Below are 19,033 nucleotides of genomic sequence, written 5' to 3'. Positions count from 1 at the left end.
TGTTTGTGGCTGTGCTGCACATAGATAATAGTGACAAAATGTCTTAGAAGACATCTGTGGTGGTGAAGGCAAGGTGGTTGCGGCTGGCTGATGCTGATGCCACAGATACAGACACAGGGAGATGAGAAGGCAGGTGCTGCAGCCACATACCCTCCAACGCTTCTCTGATGAAAACAGGGACGCCCCATTCCATAATGATAATTTTACTATTTATACCCCACCCATCTTAGTGGGTTGCCCCAGCCACTTTGGGCAGCTTCCAACACACATAAAACAGTAAATGTTAAAAAACTTCCCTATACAGGATTGCCTGAGGACGGCTCAGAGGTCGGCTAACTCCATACCTCCATAATTTCTCCAATAAAAATAGGGACATCCTAAGGAAAAGTGGGACATTCCAGGATCAAACCAGAAACGGATGGCTTCTCTAAAACAAGGACATCCCTGGAAAATAGGGACACTTTGAGGGTCTGCAGCCACAGCTGATCCAGGGGGATGCACATCAATACACCACAATGGCATAAAACTGGGGGGGGGGTTAATTTAGCAGAGGGAGAGAGGGAGGAGCAGCTGTTGCACAGCATCTTTCTAAGAAAAATCAACACACACACACACACCCATTTCTCAAGAGTCTATTTTGCAGAATTTCATCTAGATATTCTTCCACTTCTTCACCCAAGCCGTGATCTGGGGCATTGTGGTGGATACAAAATATGATAGTAGCCAGGCAGTAGAATAAAATAAGCCTGCAACTCCCACTGCCCACATCAAACACACACAGTTTGGGAGGAAAGTAAGTGAGTCCCAAACTTAAGAAATGGTGGGAAAATTTCTTCTCCTCTGAAGAAATCTGGTGAAAGAGTCTGGAGGGAACAGTTGACCATGTAAATTTTACTCACAATGTACTTGCAGATAACTGAGAATCTGTAGTAGAGTCTCTCTTGCTGCACAGACTCAAAGATGTCATTGGGCAGCTCCCCCAGTTTCACGAAGGTGACAATTGTGTTAAGGACAATTCGACACTCCTAGAATTGAAAGGAGGGGTGACATTTTACTTCACATCAAGCCTTAGGCTTGCAACAGCTTTGAAAATATACATACAGCGGTACCTCGCAAGACAAATGCCTCGCAAGACAAAAAACTCGCTAGACGAAAGGTTTTTCCGTTTTCGATTTGCCTCGCAAGACGAATTTCCCTATGGGCTTGCTTCGCAAGACGAAAACGTCTCGCGACTTTGTTTCCTTTGTCTAAAAACCGTTAAAACCAAGGGTGCTTAGCTTGAACAGCTGCAGTTGCGACTTGACTTCGAGGAGCGACTGTTAGCACGTGGTTTGGTAGCCTTTTCTCAGACTTTGCTCGCTTTTGAAGCTTTTCCAAAACTTTTCCAGAACTTCTCTTGCATCCATTTGGTAAGTTAAACTTTTAAAACTTTTTTTGGGGGGTTTGGATTTTGGGTTGGGGAGTTTGGGATTCAAGGACTTGGTGTTGTGGGGGGGGGTTGCGATAATCTGGGAGCTTGTGGGCCTTTTTTGGGAATTTTTATGATTTTCTGTGACCATTGGGCAAGGTTGTTTTTTTTCAATTTTTTTTCCTGAGTTTGAATTTCTGAGTGCTGGCTGGCTGGAGGAACAGTTGGGGAGGTTTCTGCAGGAATCTGGGGGCTTGTGGGGTTTTTTTTTTAATAATAATTTTTATTGCGTTTTTTCCAAATTACAGATAGAAAAGAAAGAACATAAACAGTAAAAAGAAAGAAAAGGACAGAGAATCTCGACCATTTCATCAACTTATTTCAGAATTCCATCGGACTTCCCCACATCTCCCGCATAATGCATTCTTAACAATAAAATTTATCAGCAAATTATAACCTTGTTTCATGTGTTTCTTTTTTACTTTCAATTGCAGTTTAAGTTTAAATCTCTTACTTTCTATTTACTCTTAAAATATAGCATATTGTCATTTTTACCCATTTAAACCTTAATTCTTTCATAAAAGTTATCCAATTTCTTATATAATCCACTTTTGTTGCTGGGGCTAACATTCCAAATCATACGGCATCTTAAAGTTCATATAGCTTATAATACTTTTGCAAATAATCCTTAAATTTTTTCCAGTCCTCCTCCATAGCTTCTTCTCCCAGATCTCGGATCCTTGCAGTCATCTCGGCTAGTTCCATGTAGTTCATCAGTTGCGTCTGCCAGTCCTCCAGTGTGGGCAAATCTTGAGTCTTCCAATGCTTAGCGATAAGAATCCTTGCTGCAGTAGTAGCGTACATGAAAAAAGTTCTATCCTTCTTTGACACCTTCTGGCCGACAATGCCCAAGAGGAATGCCTCCGGTTTCTTAGGGAAGGTGTATTTAAACACCTTTTTTAACTCATTATATATCATTTCCCAGAAGGCCTTCACTCTTGGGCAGGTCCACCAGAGGTGAAAGAATGTCCCTTCAGCCTCCTTACATTTCCAGCATTTATTATCGGACAAATGGTAAATCTTAGCAAGCTTGACTGGGGTCATGTACCACCTGTATACCATTTTCATAATGTTTTCTTTCAAGGCATTACATGCCGTAAACTTCATACCGGTGGTCCATAACCTTTCCCAGTCCTCAGACATGATGTTATAACCAATGTCCTGAGCCCATTTTATCATGGCTGATTTAACTGTCTCGTCCTGTGTGTTCCATTTAAGCAGCAAGTTATACATTCTCGATAATAGCTTGGTCTTTGGTTCTAACAATTCTGTCTCAAGTTTCGATTTTTCCACCTGGAATCCTGTTTTTTTATCTAGCTTAAAAACCTCATTAATTTGGGCATAGTGAAACCAATCTTGCACCTTACCCTTTAACCTTTCAAAGCTCTGCAACCTCCAATTGTCTCCAATGTTCTCTATTATTTCCCAATATTTCGGCCATCCGGCCTCCATATTGGGTTTTTTCCGAGCCTTGGCCTCTATTGGTGATACCCACCTCGGAGTTTTGCTTTCTAATAAGTCTTTGTATTTTTTCCAGACCATAAATATTGCTCTCCTGACAATATGGTTTTTAAACATTCCATGTGTTTTTGCCTTGTCATACCACAAATACGCATGCCAACCTAACGAGTTATTAAAGCCTTCCAGATCCAGGACATCAGTGTTTTCCAACAAAATCCAATCTCTCAACCAGCAGAAGGCTGCAGCTTCGTAATATATCCTTAAGTCCGGCAGGGCAAATCCCCCTCTCTCCTTTGCATCAGTTAATATTTTAAACTTTATTCGGGGCTTTTTGCCCTGCCAGACAAATTTAGAGATATCCTTCTGCCACTTTCCAAAACATTCCACTCTGTCCACAATCTGTAAGGCCTGAAACAAAAACAACATCTTTGGCAAAACGTTCATTTTTATAGCTGCAATTCGGCCTAACAAGGATAACTTCAGTCTTGACCAAATTTCTAAATCTTTTTTAACTTCTAACCAACATTTCTCATAATTATCTTTAAATAGGTTCAAGTTCTTGGAAGAGAGATTAACCCCCAGGTATTTCACTTTTTTAACAATGTTTAGTTCTGTTTCCTTCTGAAACTCTTCTGTTTCAGTAGGTGTCAAATTTTTCCCTAACACCTTAGTTTTTTGTTTGTTCAACTTGAAACCCGCCACCCGACCAAATTTCTGTATCAGTTCTAAAACTCTTTTTGTACTAGATTCTGGCTCCTGTAATGTTAAAACCAAGTCATCTGCAAATGCTTTCAGTTTATATTGTTTCACTCCGACCCGTATTCCTTGTACCTGCCGATCCTTCCTTATCATGTTCAGCAAAACCTCCAGGACTGAAATAAACAATAAAGGGGACAGGGGGCACCCCTGGCGTGTTCCTTTTTCAATCTGAAGTTCTTCTGTCACCACATTGTTCACTATCAACTTAGCTTTTTGTTCGGAATAGATTGCTTCTATTCCGTTCTCAAACCCCCTTCCCACTCCCATCCCTTCCAAGTTTCTCTTCATAAATTTCCAAGAAATATTGTCAAAGGCTTTCTCCGCATCAATAAAAATTAACACTGCTTTAGTGTTAATGTTTGTTTGTAAAAGTTCCAGAATGTCAATAATGTTCCTGGTGTTATCAAACAAATGTCTACCAGGGAGAAAGCCTGCTTGGTCCTTATGAATTACTTCATTTAAGACCCTTTTAAGTCTATTTGCCAAAATGTCTGCAAATATTTTGTAATCCACGTTCAGGAGTGAGATGGGACGGTAATTCTTAAGTTGAGTCTTTTCAGTTTCCACTTTAGGTATCAGAGTGATGAATGCTTCTTTCCACGTATCTGGTGCCCTCCCTCCCCCCATAATCTGGTTGCAAACCTCCACTAATGGTTGTGTCAAGTAGTCCTTTAACATCCTGTAGTACTTGGAGGTGAGTCCATCAGGGCCTGGGGATTTGCCTAACTGCATGTTCTGTATGGCAACCTCAATTTCCTGTTGTGTTATTTTGCAATTCAAGATTGATCTCTTCTCTTGAGATAATTCTGGTAGGCCATTATCTTTCAGAAATTGTTCTATCTCAGCCACTTCCTCAGGCCCTTGGGTGTACAGTTTTTTGAAATATTTCTGGAAGCACTTTCTAATTTCTCCTGGTTTCTGAATATTTTTTCCTTCCACTTCTAGATTGGTAACATAGTTTAATTTTTGTCTCTTTTTCAACTGCCAAGCTAACAGCTTCTCACATTTATTCGCAGATTCAAAAGATCTTTGGTTCATTTGTTTAATTTTCCATTCCACTTCTTGGTTGATCAGTTTCATATATTGTGACTGGTGAAATTTAATTTCTCTTAAAGTCTCTTTTGATTTTGGATTTAGTCTTAATTTTTTCTCTCCGGCTGTTATCTTCTCTAATATCTTATCCTTTTTCCCATTCCAAAGTTTTTTCTTGATCGTATTTTGTTGTATCAGAAACCCTCTCATAACAGCTTTACTTGCGTCCCAGATTATTCTTTTTTCCACCGAGGTGTTGAGGTTAATTTCAAAGTAGTCCTTTAAAGTTTTTTGGGCCTTCTTTACAATCTCTTGATCTCTTAGCAGGTTGTCATTCATTTTCCATCTGAAGGAATCGGCAGTAGTAAATCTCATTTCTATTTTCATAGCGTTATGGTCGGAGCATGTCTTTGGGCAGATTTCTACTCTTGTGGTCTTAGGTGCCAGACCTCTAGTTGTCCAGATTTGGTCGATTCTTGTCCATGACAGATGGGCCTCAGAAAAGAAAGTTCCTTCTTTACCTAGGGGGTTTCTCGTCCTCCATAGATCAATCAAATCCATATTGTCAGTTAGTTCGAAAAAAGTCTTTGGTAGTCTTCCATCTTTGGTCAGGTTCTAGTTCTGTGACTTGTCCATGTAGGTAGAGACCACCCCATTCATGTCTCCCATCATAATGATGTTAGAATAGTCCAGATAATCCAGTAATGTCTCATGAAGCTTCTTGTAGAATTCTGATTTCCCCTCATTTGGTGCGTAAATTCCTAATATCAAAACTTTTTCTCCTTGGATTTGTATTTCAATTGCCAGGATTCTTCCTTGTTCATCTTTAAACAAAAATTTTGGTGATAAATTCTCTTTTGCATAGATCACCACTCCTCTCTTTTTAACTCTGTCTGATGAGATAAATTCTTGGCCTAATCTTTTGTTTATTAACACTTTCCTGTGGAGCCTGGTCACGTGGGTTTCTTGGAGGCAGATTATATCCAAATGTTCCTTCTTCAAAATATGAAAAATCCTTTTGCGTTTCTCCGGGGAATTCGCGCCATTAATGTTCCAACTATACAGCTGTAGAGACATCCTGTATTGATCTGTTGTTGCTCTTTATGGGGTGTCTTCTTTCTTGTCTAAATCCGAGGGTGTTGGCACTTTCCCAGACTCAGGTGGAGGCCAAGGACCTGCTATTCCCTTCTGCAGGTCTTCTCCGTGGTCGTGCAGAAACTTCTGGCTGTCCTCTTTCGTTTTGATTTTAATCTTCTTTCCTGTGTAGTTGAATGATAGGCCTTGTGGAAACTCCCACCTGTAGGGTATTCCGTTGCTTCTCAAAAGCCCAGCTAGGTCAGTGTAGTTTGATCTGAGATCCAGTAGTTGTTTAGGAATATCCTTGTAAATTTGAGCTCTTCTGTCCTGGATCTCAAGTGCTTTATTAAAATGTAGGTCAAGTAGTTTGTCTCTCTCTTGCTTGGTCCTTAAAATGATCAAACAGTCTCTAGGCCTGTGGGGTTTTTTTGGGGAATTTTTATGATTTTCTGTGACCATTGGGCAAGGTTGGTTTTTTTCAAAAAAAAATTTCCTGAGTTTGAATTTCTGAGTGCTGGCTGGCTGGGGGAACAGCTGGAGAGGTTTCTGCAGGAATCTGGGAGCTTGTGGGGCTGTTTTGAGAATTTTTATCATTTTCTGTGACCATTGGGCCACTCTGCTGTTTTTTTTAAAAAAAATCTGGATTTGAATTTCTGTGTGGTGGGTGGCTGGGGGAACAGTTGAGGAGGGGGTTCTTCAGCAAGAAGCAAAGAGTGGAAGAGGAGCCTTCTTTGAGTGGTCCCCCAGAGTCTTAGAAAATGTATGTACTGTGCACTTTGTTGATTTTTAAATGTTTTTCTGTCATGTTTATAAAGTTAATTTATTTTCCCTTCAATTTTTGAACTGCTCTTTACAGTATGTGTGACTTTAAAGAGCAGTTAATAAACTGTTGTTGTACCAAATTTGGATTTTTTTTGACTTTTTTTGACCATAGGAACGCATTAATTGATTTTCAATGCATTCCTATGGAATTTCGTGATTCGCAAGACGAAAAATTCACTAGACGACAAAACTTGCGGAATGAATTAATTTCGTCTTGCGGGGCACCACTGTATCTGCAAATAAAATGCAGACAGTAGCCCAGGTAGGGTTAAAAACACAACTAGCCCACTGGGAATTAAACCCTGAGAGCTCACCTAGGTTTTTAACAAGCATCAATACGCCACTAATGTAGGGGCTCACTTGCGCTCAGAAGGGAAGTGATTCCATAGAGAGGAGCCACCCTGAAAAAGACCCTCCCTCTGGTTACTGGCTGCTAAATGAACCTCCACCAGGCCGGCCTAGTCAGCTGATCACAGTGACAGCAGAGGTGTCAAGGCTTAGCTTCCAATCCCAGGAACTCAAACCTGGGTGTTTCAGATGGTGTCTAATGACCAGGTTTTGAAACCAACCCTGCAGGGCTTCCACTCCTTAAAGCTAACCAGCCTGGATTAGAAGACTTCCAGAACCGGCATCCTTGGAAGACTGTGGCCTCTCTTTCACTGGAGGTTTTTAAGCAGAGGTTGGAGGACCATCTGTCAAGGATGCTTGAGTTGAGATTCCTGCATTGCAGGGCTTGGACTAGATGACACTTGGGGTCCCTTCCAACTCTGATTCTGTGGTTCGATGACTCTGACGGTTCCAACCTTTTGCAGAGCAATCCCAACCACAGCATGGTATCTGCAGAACAAGTGACTTGAGCAAGGGGAAAGGGGTGAAAAAAGACCCCAAGATCTCTAACTTTTCTGACCTGGACAGAAAAATCCCTTTTTGACCTCAGGTGTGGTGGTGACTCAGACCCCAAGCACAATCGAGGCCCATTCAAGACCAGTCTACGCATTACTTGATCTGTGGGGCAGCATGGGATGATTCTCCAAGCCCTGCTGCAACACGCAGAGCAACGCTCCTCGTGTGGAAATTCCCAGGAAAGGGGAGAGTTCCTCAGCTGCAACAGATGCTTCAAGGACCACCCAGCATTGGTATCGTAAGGGGCTTCCACAGGCAGAGAAACATTGCTCTGCGTTCCAGCTGCGTGTGACAGTTGCCAGGGAGAAGGAGTTTGCCAAAGGGGCCAGGCGATGCCCAGACTGGCCCTTCCAGCCTCAACCTACCTCTCTGCTCACAGGGTCGGTCAGCTGGATTATCAGGGGGACGAGGCTCCTGATGACAATGTCCTCCACCTTGTTTCTGTGCTCTTCCTGCACACCCCTCAACAGCGTCCCGAAAAGAGTGATGGAGCAAAGGCTGAGCTCATTGTCCTCCTGAGGAGAGAGAGGAGGAGAACACCAGTCAGTCCCAAGTGCTGTGCAGGGCAAACCCGTCTCACAGGTTTCAGGGAGTTTAGCTGAGCAAACACTTCTCGTTCACTATGGGTCTGGTTGTTTGAGGGTGTTGGCTGGGCCCACGCAACAGGGGACCAACCCCGGGGGCCTTTGCCCACCACCGTTAAGGAGCTTAACGGACTGAGTTCATCCTGGTGCATCTAAAGTTCTGCCAGCATCACCTGCTGGCAGACAGAGTCACCTGAAGAGTTGGTGAAGCAAGAAGTCTCGCAGATTAGGCCAGTGGGATCACTTGTGGGGGGCTGACAGAGGGGGGCTTGAGGTATAAATGCGGTGTGTGTGTGGCACATGGCGTGTGTGCATGACATGCGCATGTTGCACAGTGCCAGCCCCCTCAATCGTGGGGGCAAGCTGGCACAGCTGGTGTTCTGAATTTCACTGTGTTATTATCTTCTTTATTTTTCCCCATAAGTCTTTATTAAGGCTTTTCCATAATATAAGGAAAGAAACTGATCTAAATAAAAACAGAAAGACAAACAGAAATGCAGAGTCTTCTCTCAAGGGCAGCTCTTAACCCTTGTCTCACCAGGAAAGGGGTCAACCCTCCCAGCCTCTTCCCTTCCCTGTCTCTCACTCAGCGTCCTTCACCAACAAGCCATCACCTTCCTTGGAGCCCAACATGGGCGTAGCCAGGATTTATGTTGGTGAAGCAGTATTAATGTTGGGGGGGGGGTGGCAGAAGAACCAAGCTATCTGTGATGTGATTGGTCAGTTAATTAAGTATTTTTCTTTATTTGCTTGATTGAAGGGGCAGTTGCCCCCCTCCCCCGTTGACCATGCCCAAAGAACCCAATAATCAATGGCCCTGAGCAGAGGACACCAAGGAAAACAAAAGGAAAAGAGAGAAGAAAGAAGATGGATGGAAGGAAGGAAGGAAGGAAGGAAGGAAGGAAGGAAGGAAGGAAGGTAAAAAGGAATTTCGATTTTGTGTTATCATCTTCCTTAGTGGATCGTGCAAACCTCTATTCTGAATACAGTCGTAACTTGGTTCTCAAATGCCAAAAACTTGGAAGTATAAGTGTCCAGTTTTTGAACGTTTTTCGGAAGCCGAATGTCCGATGTGGCTGTCGGCTATTTTTTTCAGGGCGCTTGCACCAATCAGAAGCCACGCCATGGTTTTCGAACATTTCAGAAGTCAAATGGACTTCCAGAATGGATTAAAGTTCGAGAACCAAGGTACCACTGTATTTGGCGCTTTTGTTTTTACTATTTATTTTGCATTTTTCTTTTTGAGGCTTTTTTGGTTAGTTTTTGTGACTGTTTGGAACCCAGTTTAGCTACTGATAGATTGATTGTGTGACTGTGGAAATGGATAAAAGTCCCCCATCCAAACAATGACTATCATCAGAGCAGGTAAGAAAAAAAATTATTTAAATTTTAATCATCTACAATGCTGTCTTATTTATTTTATAGTATGGTACATTGATTATTGCTTTCATTTTATGGATCAGTGGTCTCGTTAGAGAGTAAAATTCATGTTAACTTGCTGTTTTAGGGGTTGTTTTTAAAAGTCTGGAATGGATTAATCCATTTTGCCTTACTTTCTATGGGAAAGCGCACCTTGGTTTTGAAACGCTTTGGTTTTGGAACGGACTTCTGGAACAGATTAAGTTTGAGAACCAAGGTACCACTGTGATTCTCTTCATAGTGTAGGGGGCACTGGGGATGAGGCTATGGAACCAAAGGGGCAGCCGCCCCCCCCCCCAATGTTTGGGAAGCACCAGGGCATGGATGAAGCCCATTTCGAGTAGGCTTGTTGACTTACATCATTGAAGTGTTTCAAGAGTTGAGGGTAAAGGCTGCAGCCGGCCAAGCTGTATTCCTCCTCCCCCTCCAAGTGGTGGGACATGAGCTGCAGGCACTTGATGGACTCTTTGGCAACACTCTTGTCCGGATTGTAAGCGCAGTTGATCAGGGGCGAGATGAAGAGCTCCAAGGCGTCTTCCTGAAGGAAGCAAGGAAGCAGGTGAGGGAACACGGTCACGGCAGAGAAGTCAGCGCACGCAGACGCAGTTTGCACCCAAAAAGCCACAGCGTAAGCATTACACAAAAGTAAACAACCCAAGCGGGTGCTCTCTCCTGAGTCCTTGTGCAGGGTGGGGGCCTCCAGTAGGGGAAGGGGCCAGAGCGGGAGCGTCTGCTTTGCATGCAGAAAGTCCTGGGTTCAAGTCCTGGCATCTCCACGCAGGGTTGGGAGGGACTCTAGAAACCTTGGGGAGCTGCTGCCGGTCCGTGTGGGCAACCCTGAGGTATCCAGACCATTGGCCTGACTCTCTTTAAGGCAGCTTCCTTCCTGTGCTGATCTGCACCTGAGAATAAGGCTGCAGCAGAACAAAGGAATCTCATTTTAACAGCCTCCTTGAAAGGCTGATATGGCTCCCTCAAAGCGTTGTGGGGTTAATCTGTACGCCACTTCCTAATGTGTCCCCCGCCACCAATCTCTTACCTCCAGCTGGTGCTGCATCATGTAGCCCAGACCTCGGATGCTGAAGAGCTGCATGAGGGGGCTGGCTTGCCCCATCCACTCCCTCAGGACCTCCAAAATGTCTAGCTTCTCAAAGAACAACCCTATCTGTTTGTGGAAAAGGAGCTGGAAAAGAAAACACTTGATGTGTGCAAGGCCAAAGAAAGTAGGCAGGGCAGGAGGAAATCTGTGCCGCGGAAACCGAAGTCTGGTACCCCATACCCTCCAAGTGTCCTGATTTTCCAGGGACAGCCTCGGAATTACGAAAGCCAACCGGCTTCTGATTTGATCCCGGAATGTCCCTGTTTTCCATGCCAGAGCTGCCGCCACCGAGCTCGGGGAGGAGAATGAGCCAGAGCTTGTGCCCAATGACAGTGGCGGCTGTGAGGGAGCCTCTCGTTGCCCCTCCATGGCATCTCTGTGGCCACTGCTGCTGGCCTCCTCCCTTGGGCAGCTGGTAGAGCAGCGGTTCTCAACCTGTGGGTCCCCAGATGTTGTTGGACTACAACTCCCATCATCCCTGAGCTCTGGCCTTGCTAGCTAGGGATGATGGGAGTTGTAGTCCAGCGACATCTGGGGACCCATAGGTTGAGAAAGGCTGTTGTAGAGGCTGCTGGAAAGCAGGTGAGGACAGGAAGAGGCTGCGGCCACTAAAGCCCAGCCCTGTGTGCCATGCTGGCTCTGAGGGGCAGGCAGAGGGCAGGGCCCCCCGGGCGGGAAGAAAGGGGGAGCAAAGCGCAAGGAGTTAGATAAGAGCTGAGAGCAGTGTGCATTAACTAAGGCCTGTAGAAATTGCTGCCCTAGGCAGAGTGCAGGCCTGCCAGCCATCAATGGTGGCGCAGGAGACCTCCTTACACCCTCTGCTTTCCTTGCCTGCCTGGGTGCGGTTGTTGCGAAGCAGGAGCGCCTGCAGGCATTCCCCATTTCCGACTCTCACCTCGGTGAAGAAGGCCATCCCGACCGTCCTCTCCTTTACGTCAGGGCGGCGCAAGTAGGCATTGGCCTGTTTGAAAGTCGTTTTGAGGTGCACTTTGGAGAAGGTGAACAAGGTCCTGAAACACAAAATCAGACACAAAGGATGCACAAGCCTGAAGCTGGCAGGAAGAACCGCTAAGTATTCCTGAATAATAATAATAATAATAATAATAATAATAATAATAATAATAATAATAAATTCATTACTTGCACCCCGCCCACCTGATCGGGTTGCCCCAGTCACTACCTTCTGCTCCTCTCCAGTTTCACCCAAGTCGTATCCCAAGTCCTATCTAGCTCTCTCTGTCAAGGAAGGATGCTTGAGAGTGCAGTGCAGTATCTTGCAAATAAATCTCCAAAGCCAGCAGAGTTTTCAGTGGGGAATGGGAAGGTTCATTACTCCATTACCCCATATGCACCCACTCGACCTCTTCGATTGGTGGAATTGGCACTTTCAGGCACCACAGAATGCCTGCTCTGCATTTAGTGTGTCAGCACCTAAACTTCGGAACTCCCTGCCTATTGATATCAAACAGGCGCCTTCACTGTTTCCCCTTTGGGCACCTGCTAAGAACGTTCTTGTTTAGACAAGCCTACCCAGATGTTTAGAAAGCTGGTGCAAATGTTAATCCGGTTTTAGTCTATTGTTATTTTAACTTTTCAAAAGTCTCAAATTACCGTTGTCAGCTTTTCTAATCGATATTTTCTTATCTTTTCTTTTTAACTGCTTTGAAGTTTGTTTGTTTTATTACAATAAAACAGCATATACATTTTCTGAAATGAACAATGTTTATCCCCATTTCCCAGAAAGCAGGCCTTGGTGGCTGCCTTTCGTGCCTCACCTGCCAGTCCTTTTCACCGTCTTACCTGGTCAGAAGACGAATGCCATCGAAAAAGCTTTCTGGGTTTGACAGCATGTCCCAGCACTTTTGCACCTCCAAAATGTTGTATTCTTTGACGTAGCCGCCACATCCAATAAGGTTTTTCACAGCTTGCACAGTGGTCCTGAATCGAGTGAAAGAATTAAGAATATTACATTTATTTATCCATTAAAAAAAATTGTATACTGCCCTTCACCCATAGATCTCAGGTCAGTTCACAACACAAAAATACAAGATAAAAAGCACAAAATAAATACTAAAAACAAGAACAAGCCAAACCAATAACTCCTTCTTCCTCTCACAAACACAGCTGAAAGGTCGTAGGGTGTTAATCCGCCAATGGCCTGACTGAAGAGGAACATTTTGGCCTGGCATCTAATGGTATATAATGAAGGCACCAGGCAAGCCTCCCTGGGGAGAGGATCCCACTAATGGGGGGCCACCACAGAAAAGACCCCTTCTTGTCTTGCCACTCTCTGGACTTCTCGTGGAGGAGGCACAGGAAGAGGGGATCACAAGGTCTGGGTAGGTTCATCTGGGGAGTTTTAGGTCCTTGACATCTTGCAGTCTTGAGCTGCTTGGCCTGATGGATCCAGCCACAACCACCAGCCCCCGCAGCCTCTCACATGTTTCCAGCACAAGCTGCAACCTTTCGGCTGCGATGGAGACTTCAGGTTTCATGACACGTGAGTCCTGCCACGCCAAAATCAGCCCACCGTGTGGGAGAGTCTCCAACATCCTTTCCCATCCTAGGGTCCTTTGGACTACAACAACCCCCATCTTCACCAGAGTTGTGCTGGCTGGGGCTGGTGGGAGTTGTGGTCCAAAGCGACTGAAGAGCACAGGGGTTGGGGAAGCCTGGGTCTCTTAGCTACCCAAGCTAAGCAGAACCTCCATGTGATGGCCTGGGAATCCGATTCAGAGGGTGAACCGGAGGAATCCCAGCCTGCACAGGAGTCCCTGCCTCCAGGGCCGGCTGAACTGGGGCAGGGCCTCGATTCTGAGGCGCCTGCACCTGTGCCGGATCCTCAGGAGCAGGCACCAGGTGAATCCACTCAGGCTCCAGAGGTGGTTGAGGACTCAGTGCCTACAGGTGAGTCTCCCCCTGGGCCCAGTAACCCTTCAGCCTCTCCTGAACTGCAGAGGCTCAGGGGAGAGAGGCGAAGGGAACTGGTTTCTCCCAGGAGGAGTGCTCGCCTTAAGGCCAGGAGAGGCGGGTCTCCTGGGGGCCGGGACCGCCCCTGGCCTCAGAGAAGATAAAGGCCAGTCAGCCCGGTCCCAGGTTGCGGGAGCAACGTCGTTGTTGAGTACCTGTTCCTGCCCGGACCCAGACCTGACCCTCCAGTGTTCCTGTCCCCGCCCGGCTTCCTGCTTCGGACCTTGTGAACTGTTTCCAGGCTAGTGACCCAGGACCGGACTTTGACCTTCCCCCCGGGACCAGCACACTCCATGTCCAAGTGAAGCCTATCTCTTGGGGGAGGGCTGAGCCATCACTGCTACGGTCAGGCTTGCAAGCGCCCAGAGAGAGAAGGGAGGGCCACCCCCAATGCACGGGCAGGTCCCTTACGCCAGCGGAGGGAGATGCGAAGGGGGCTCCGGCATGAGACTTGTCGCCCTCGAAACTCTTCTGCTCGACCCAAAAAGAAAATAGATCTGAGTGATAAGGGCAAGCAGCAGCTGGGGGAACTTGTTCTGCAGTACATCCAAAGCCTCAGGTAGCGACAGGATCAGACACAAAGCGTTGGTGGCCTGGAGGGACAAGGACAGGAGAACAGCATTCAGCAGAGGACATCGTCAGATCCAGATCTCCCAACTCTCTATGCAGGACGCGACTCAGACCCCTGGTCCATTTCACTCAGTATTGTCTACACTGACTAGCAGTGGCTGTCCAGGGTTCCAGGCGAGGGACACCCCGACATGGAGATGCTGGGGCCCTAAGATGCCGCTGGGAAGAACCCCAGAGGCCAGTTATTAAGATGCAACCCTCCCCCCCCCAGCCAGAAGCCCCAGCCCCATCCAGCTCCCATTCAAGAACCACCCAGGAGAGAGAAACTGAGTGGTTTCGTACCGCTATTGGCATCTGAGAAGTGCTGCGTCGCCTGTACGTGACTTCTGTGTTGGGGTCTTCATCCTGTAGCCTTTTCAGGAGGGGTCTCAGCAGCTTGATGCTGGAGTACGGATCGGAGACCAAGGCCTTCCAGATCGCTGCAGCACTTCTGCAATTTGTCCAAAGAGAATTTTTCCTTTTTCCCTTTCTTAAAAAAAGTCAGGCCTTCTGTATTTCCTTTATATCGCACGTGCATTAGCAAAGAAAGAAACTACTATTCCCCTTTTTGATATGTAACTCGGGGCACAATTTTTTGCAAGTAGGAAACGGAAATATAAATTAAGAAAGCCCACTTAAATTCAGCTCTCCCCATTTCCACTTTGCAGATTTTCATATCCAGTTTTGCCTCTTAAACACCTTTTGCAAATCAATCTCCTCTAATTTTATGTCTTTCTATATGTTATTTCCACCAGTTCATGCATTTGTGTGCCTACGTGTGTGTGTGTGTGTGTGTGTGTGTGTGTGTGTGCGCGCGCTACTTGACTGTAGAACTGCATTGAAAAATTCAGAATAGTGCGAATTTTGAAATACGACAGTTCTCATTTTGGAAACTGCAAATGACGTAAGCTCTCACTTAAAAGTGACACAAATGGAATTTGTGTGTGAAAAACCTGGCATGGGTTCCACCTGAATCTTGAACATAGGTTTGATCCACAGTGGGTACTGCTTTTCACAGCGTGGAAGAAAGCCTCATTCCTGCAGAGCAAGCAGTTTCCAGGGGACAAAAAGTTGGCAGCTCTACTTCAAAAACCTGGGAGATGCCCCAGAGTTGGGAAATCTCCATCCATGGCTGATGGGCTGTGGCCTGGCTTGGTGGATCGCAGGTTATGCAGGGCATCTGAGACGCCCTGAGATTTGCAGGCAAAATGGATATCTCCCCCCATAACGCACTCATCTCTAAGAGGCCCTTACTCATCACACTCCACTGAGCAGTCCAACAGGCTATCTACGACCGGGTTCAGGCGCTTCGCAGCAAGGTTGACTACAGCTGTGAGTGTCTCATTCTTAGTGTGGGTGTCTGATATTCTGTGGAGATGGTTGTAAATCTCCTTCACAACTATGGGCAGCTGGAAGAAGATAAAAGAAGACCAGGATGAGAAAGTGTGGTGAACCTGAAAGAAAATGAGGGATTTTGGGGGAATGATATATGACAAGATAAAAAAGATGCTCAAAGCGATTATTACCCCCCCCCCGAAAAACAAACAAAACAAAACTGAGATTAAAAACATGGTGGTTGTTTTTTGGAAGCTGAACTGCAGCAGAATGGAAACAGAGGCGCAATCCACAAATGTGGAAATCAATGCCTTCTTACACCCCTAGAAACAAGCTGATTCTACATCCAAAGAGAACGTTTAATTTAGAGGAAACCTGCTTCCCCCTGCCTCCATTTTGAGCCTTACATCTTCCATGTCCACCCCACATTCCTCAAGGAAGGAACTCAGCAGCTTTCCTGAGGCCTGAGAGACGACTCTGTCTTCCACGGTCAGGTTGTCAATCGCCTTCAACACGACTTCGTTGATCTGGCTGGGCGTGAGGTGCTCCCCAAAAGCCTGGCACAAAGAAGAAAGACGAGGAAGTTTTCTTTTGCTCCGCATCTGACCACTTTTCAGTAGTCCAAGGGACAAACCAAGTGAAAGACACATCCACTTTGCCTCAGATGACCCTCAGGGTCCCTTCCAACTCTCCAATTCTGATTCTATTTAAATGTTTATTTAAGTGACTGAAAGATTTCACAACAAACAAAACTAAGAGTCAGGTGACGCCTTCCTATTTTCAATCCCCATCTAAAACTGGTTATGACCTTGGAACATGAAGAGGTACAATCTAAAGTCAGACTAGAAAATAAGACAACTGTTCTTGCAGAAACAGAGAGGGCCAGTAATAGTGGATATCAGTTATATAATCAATCAATGCCAAACGAAGTCAGATTAGGTGGGAACCTGCAGGCTGTGTGTTTATTTCTTAATATACGTCAAAAACATCCACCACAATGTTAGCATAGTCCAGGCTTCCTCAACCTCGGCCCTCCAGATGTTTTGAGACTGCAATTCCCAGCATCCCTGACCACTGGTCCTGCTAGCTAGGGATCATGGGAGTTGTAGGCCAAAAACATCTGGAGGGCCGAGGTTGAGGAAGCCTGGCATAGCCCATTGGCTTGGCAGTGCCTCATGAAACGGGCACCAAATGGGTCAACTTTTCATCCTCTTTTTCTGCCCAAGGTGGCAATGCCTGGTTCTCTCTCCTCCCCATTTCATCCTCATGAGGGAGTTTAGACCGAGAGACCGTGACTGACCCCATGAGTTTCCTGGCTGAGTGGGGATCTGAGCCCTAGGTCTCCCAGCGCCTGGTCAGACTCTCTACCCACTGCACCACACTGCCTCTTCTCGATCCAGCAAAGGTCAGACATGCAGGGAAGCAGCTCTCCTCACCGCAGTGGCCCATCAGATGCACGGCTAGGGCTACTCCACAATTCTCCTGCAGGATCCATTGGCCTAGCAGCTTGTAATGCATACGGATCTCTATCCAGGGCTCACAGTTGTGGCAGTGCCTGAGTAGTTTGGGGTTGGGATCTATCTATCTATCTATCGTTTTGTGTAATGTGACCTTTTAGAATGCAGTCATACCTCGGTTTACAACCGCTTCAGGTTGCGTTTTTTCAGGTTGCAGACCACCGAAACCTGGAAGTACCACTTTGTGCATGCGCAGAAGTGCTGAATCGCAACCCGCGCATGCGCAAACACGGGTTGCAAATGCTGCGGGTTGCGAACGTGCATCCCGCACGGATCACGTTCGCAACCCAAGCGTCCACTGTAAGTAGAATTTGGCATGCAGTTTAGACCAATGGGCACTTGGCTTCAAAAAATTTATTCTAATACAATGCATTTCCATATGTTATTTACACTAATATATTCATTTTCTGGACACTTTTAGCTTGCACAATCCTTTTTGTAGACACTGTTTGGCCAGGAAATGGCACTGAAAAACTCAAGGATGTATGAATTTCAAAGGCAGCTTATGTTTCCGTTCTCATATTGTTTCAGGAAGCCTGGATTTGATAGCTTTGGCTTTAAATGTGAACTGCTCTGAATCTCTCCCTCATCTCCTAGAAGGCGTGGGCTGCTAACTGAGAGCTGGCTGCAGTCTCAGCAAGAAACAGTCCAAAAAGCCACACCTACCTTGGCCACGTTGGAGATGTCGGTGTAAAAGATGGCGGGCCCAGGGATGAAGAAGTCTTCTCGGAACCATTTGACCACGTTGCCTTTCCTGTTCTTACGCCTCATCTCCACCTTCTTAGCTAAACGGGGTCAGGGATGGGGATATGCAGGCAAAAGAAGACAGCATTAGTGCTCCCGGCACACAACCCCCCAGTTTCCCCACTGCGACCCACAAAAAGATTCTCAATTTCACCTCAAAAATTAGAATTCAGAACTGGGCAAGGTTCAGAAGGGGGCAACCAAAACTCCGGGACATCCAATGAAACTGAAGTTTCAGGATGGTCGCAGCAGTTGGGGGATTTTCCGTTTAGTAAGATGGCGAGGAAAAGGAGACACACTGTATGGCAAGGGGAAAGTGGAGAGAGAGAAAGCTTTCTCTCTCTTCCTCCTAACACGAGAACTCCGGGACCTCCAATGAAACTGAAGTTTCAGGATGGTCCTTCTTCATGCAGTGCACAGTTAAACTTTGGGACTCCCTGCCACAGGAGGCACTGATGGCCACGGACCAAGATGGCTTTCAAATTCATGGAAGAGAAGGCTACCCATGGCTATTAGCCAGGATGGCTATGCTGGGCCTCCACAGTCAGAGGCAGAGGCACAGGAGAAGAAAGAGCTCTTGAGTTCGAATTCTGCTTACTGGTTTCCCAGAGGCAACTGGTCAACCCCTGGGGGAACAGGATGCTGGACTGGGGTGGGCCACTGGTCTGATCCAGGCGGCTTTTCTTGTCTTCTTCAGCAGTGAATCCCTCCCCTCAGACTGACCTCTCGTCTCTGGCCAACGGGTTGTTTGCGTCAGGCCAGTCCTGGCACAAATTCTGGCCCTCCTGAGCTCCCGTCAACCCCAGCAGCAGCCAGCATGGGCAGCACTCAGGGATGATGGGAGTTGGAGCAGCTTCTGGGGGGCTGCAGATCTCCCACCCTGCGGCTTGCAAGAAACACGCCCTTTCCCAGCCTCGCCCTCACCCATTTTGGCTATCATGATGTGATGGAGATGGTACAAGGCCTCTGCTGACAGCAGGCCAATCTCCTTCACGTTGTCTGCGAGGTGGAGGGACAACAGCGCCACCAGCTGTCCAAGAAGGGGGAAATCCTGGGATATCTAGGAGGTGGAGAGAGAGATGCACAGTCAGTCCTCGTCCCACAGAGCCCAGCAAGAGAAAACCGTCTGGCATGCTTTCAGGCGGCAAAGGGGCACAGGCAAGAGATCTGTGCTTAGGTGGCCCACCCAAGGCTTGCCCCAGGGCCTTTTTTCTAGCCAGAACTCACTGGAACT

The 19,033-nt window shown here is 46.4% G+C and overlaps 2 protein-coding genes and 1 long non-coding RNA gene across 3 annotated transcripts; 1 reads left to right on the top strand and 2 right to left on the bottom strand.

Annotated features, from left to right (window-relative positions):
* Positions 1 to 736: 736 nt before the first annotated feature.
* On the bottom strand, positions 737 to 12,800 carry LOC308579613 (maestro heat-like repeat-containing protein family member 7; the record flags this gene model as incomplete). The annotated part of the gene is made up of 7 exons (XM_081214192.1): positions 737 to 1,025; positions 7,888 to 8,037; positions 9,884 to 10,063; positions 10,565 to 10,708; positions 11,520 to 11,634; positions 12,425 to 12,562; positions 12,745 to 12,800. The coding sequence occupies 7 exons, from the start codon at positions 12,798 to 12,800 to the stop codon at positions 768 to 770; spliced, it is 1,041 nt and encodes a 346-aa protein (XP_081070318.1). The 3' UTR covers positions 737 to 767.
* Positions 6,224 to 6,699, top strand: LOC308579607. The gene is made up of 2 exons (XR_014004556.1): positions 6,224 to 6,363; positions 6,553 to 6,699. It is a non-coding gene; the product is annotated as an uncharacterized lncRNA (long non-coding RNA).
* A 1,089-nt stretch (positions 12,801 to 13,889) lies between the features above and the next one.
* LOC308579609 (maestro heat-like repeat-containing protein family member 7) lies at positions 13,890 to 18,055 on the bottom strand. The gene is made up of 5 exons (XM_081214190.1): positions 17,722 to 18,055; positions 15,946 to 16,095; positions 15,458 to 15,612; positions 14,507 to 14,654; positions 13,890 to 14,187 (listed from the first exon to the last, which is right to left on the bottom strand). The coding sequence occupies exons 1-5, from the start codon at positions 17,824 to 17,826 to the stop codon at positions 14,002 to 14,004; spliced, it is 744 nt and encodes a 247-aa protein (XP_081070316.1). The 5' UTR covers positions 17,827 to 18,055; the 3' UTR covers positions 13,890 to 14,001.
* Positions 18,056 to 19,033: the final 978 nt, after the last annotated feature.

This window comes from Podarcis bocagei, assembly GCF_964188305.1.
Source record: "Podarcis bocagei genome assembly, contig: HAP1_SCAFFOLD_255, whole genome shotgun sequence".
NCBI lineage: Eukaryota > Metazoa > Chordata > Lepidosauria > Squamata > Lacertidae > Podarcis > Podarcis bocagei.
This window is presented reverse-complemented; position numbering and strand designations above follow the sequence as displayed.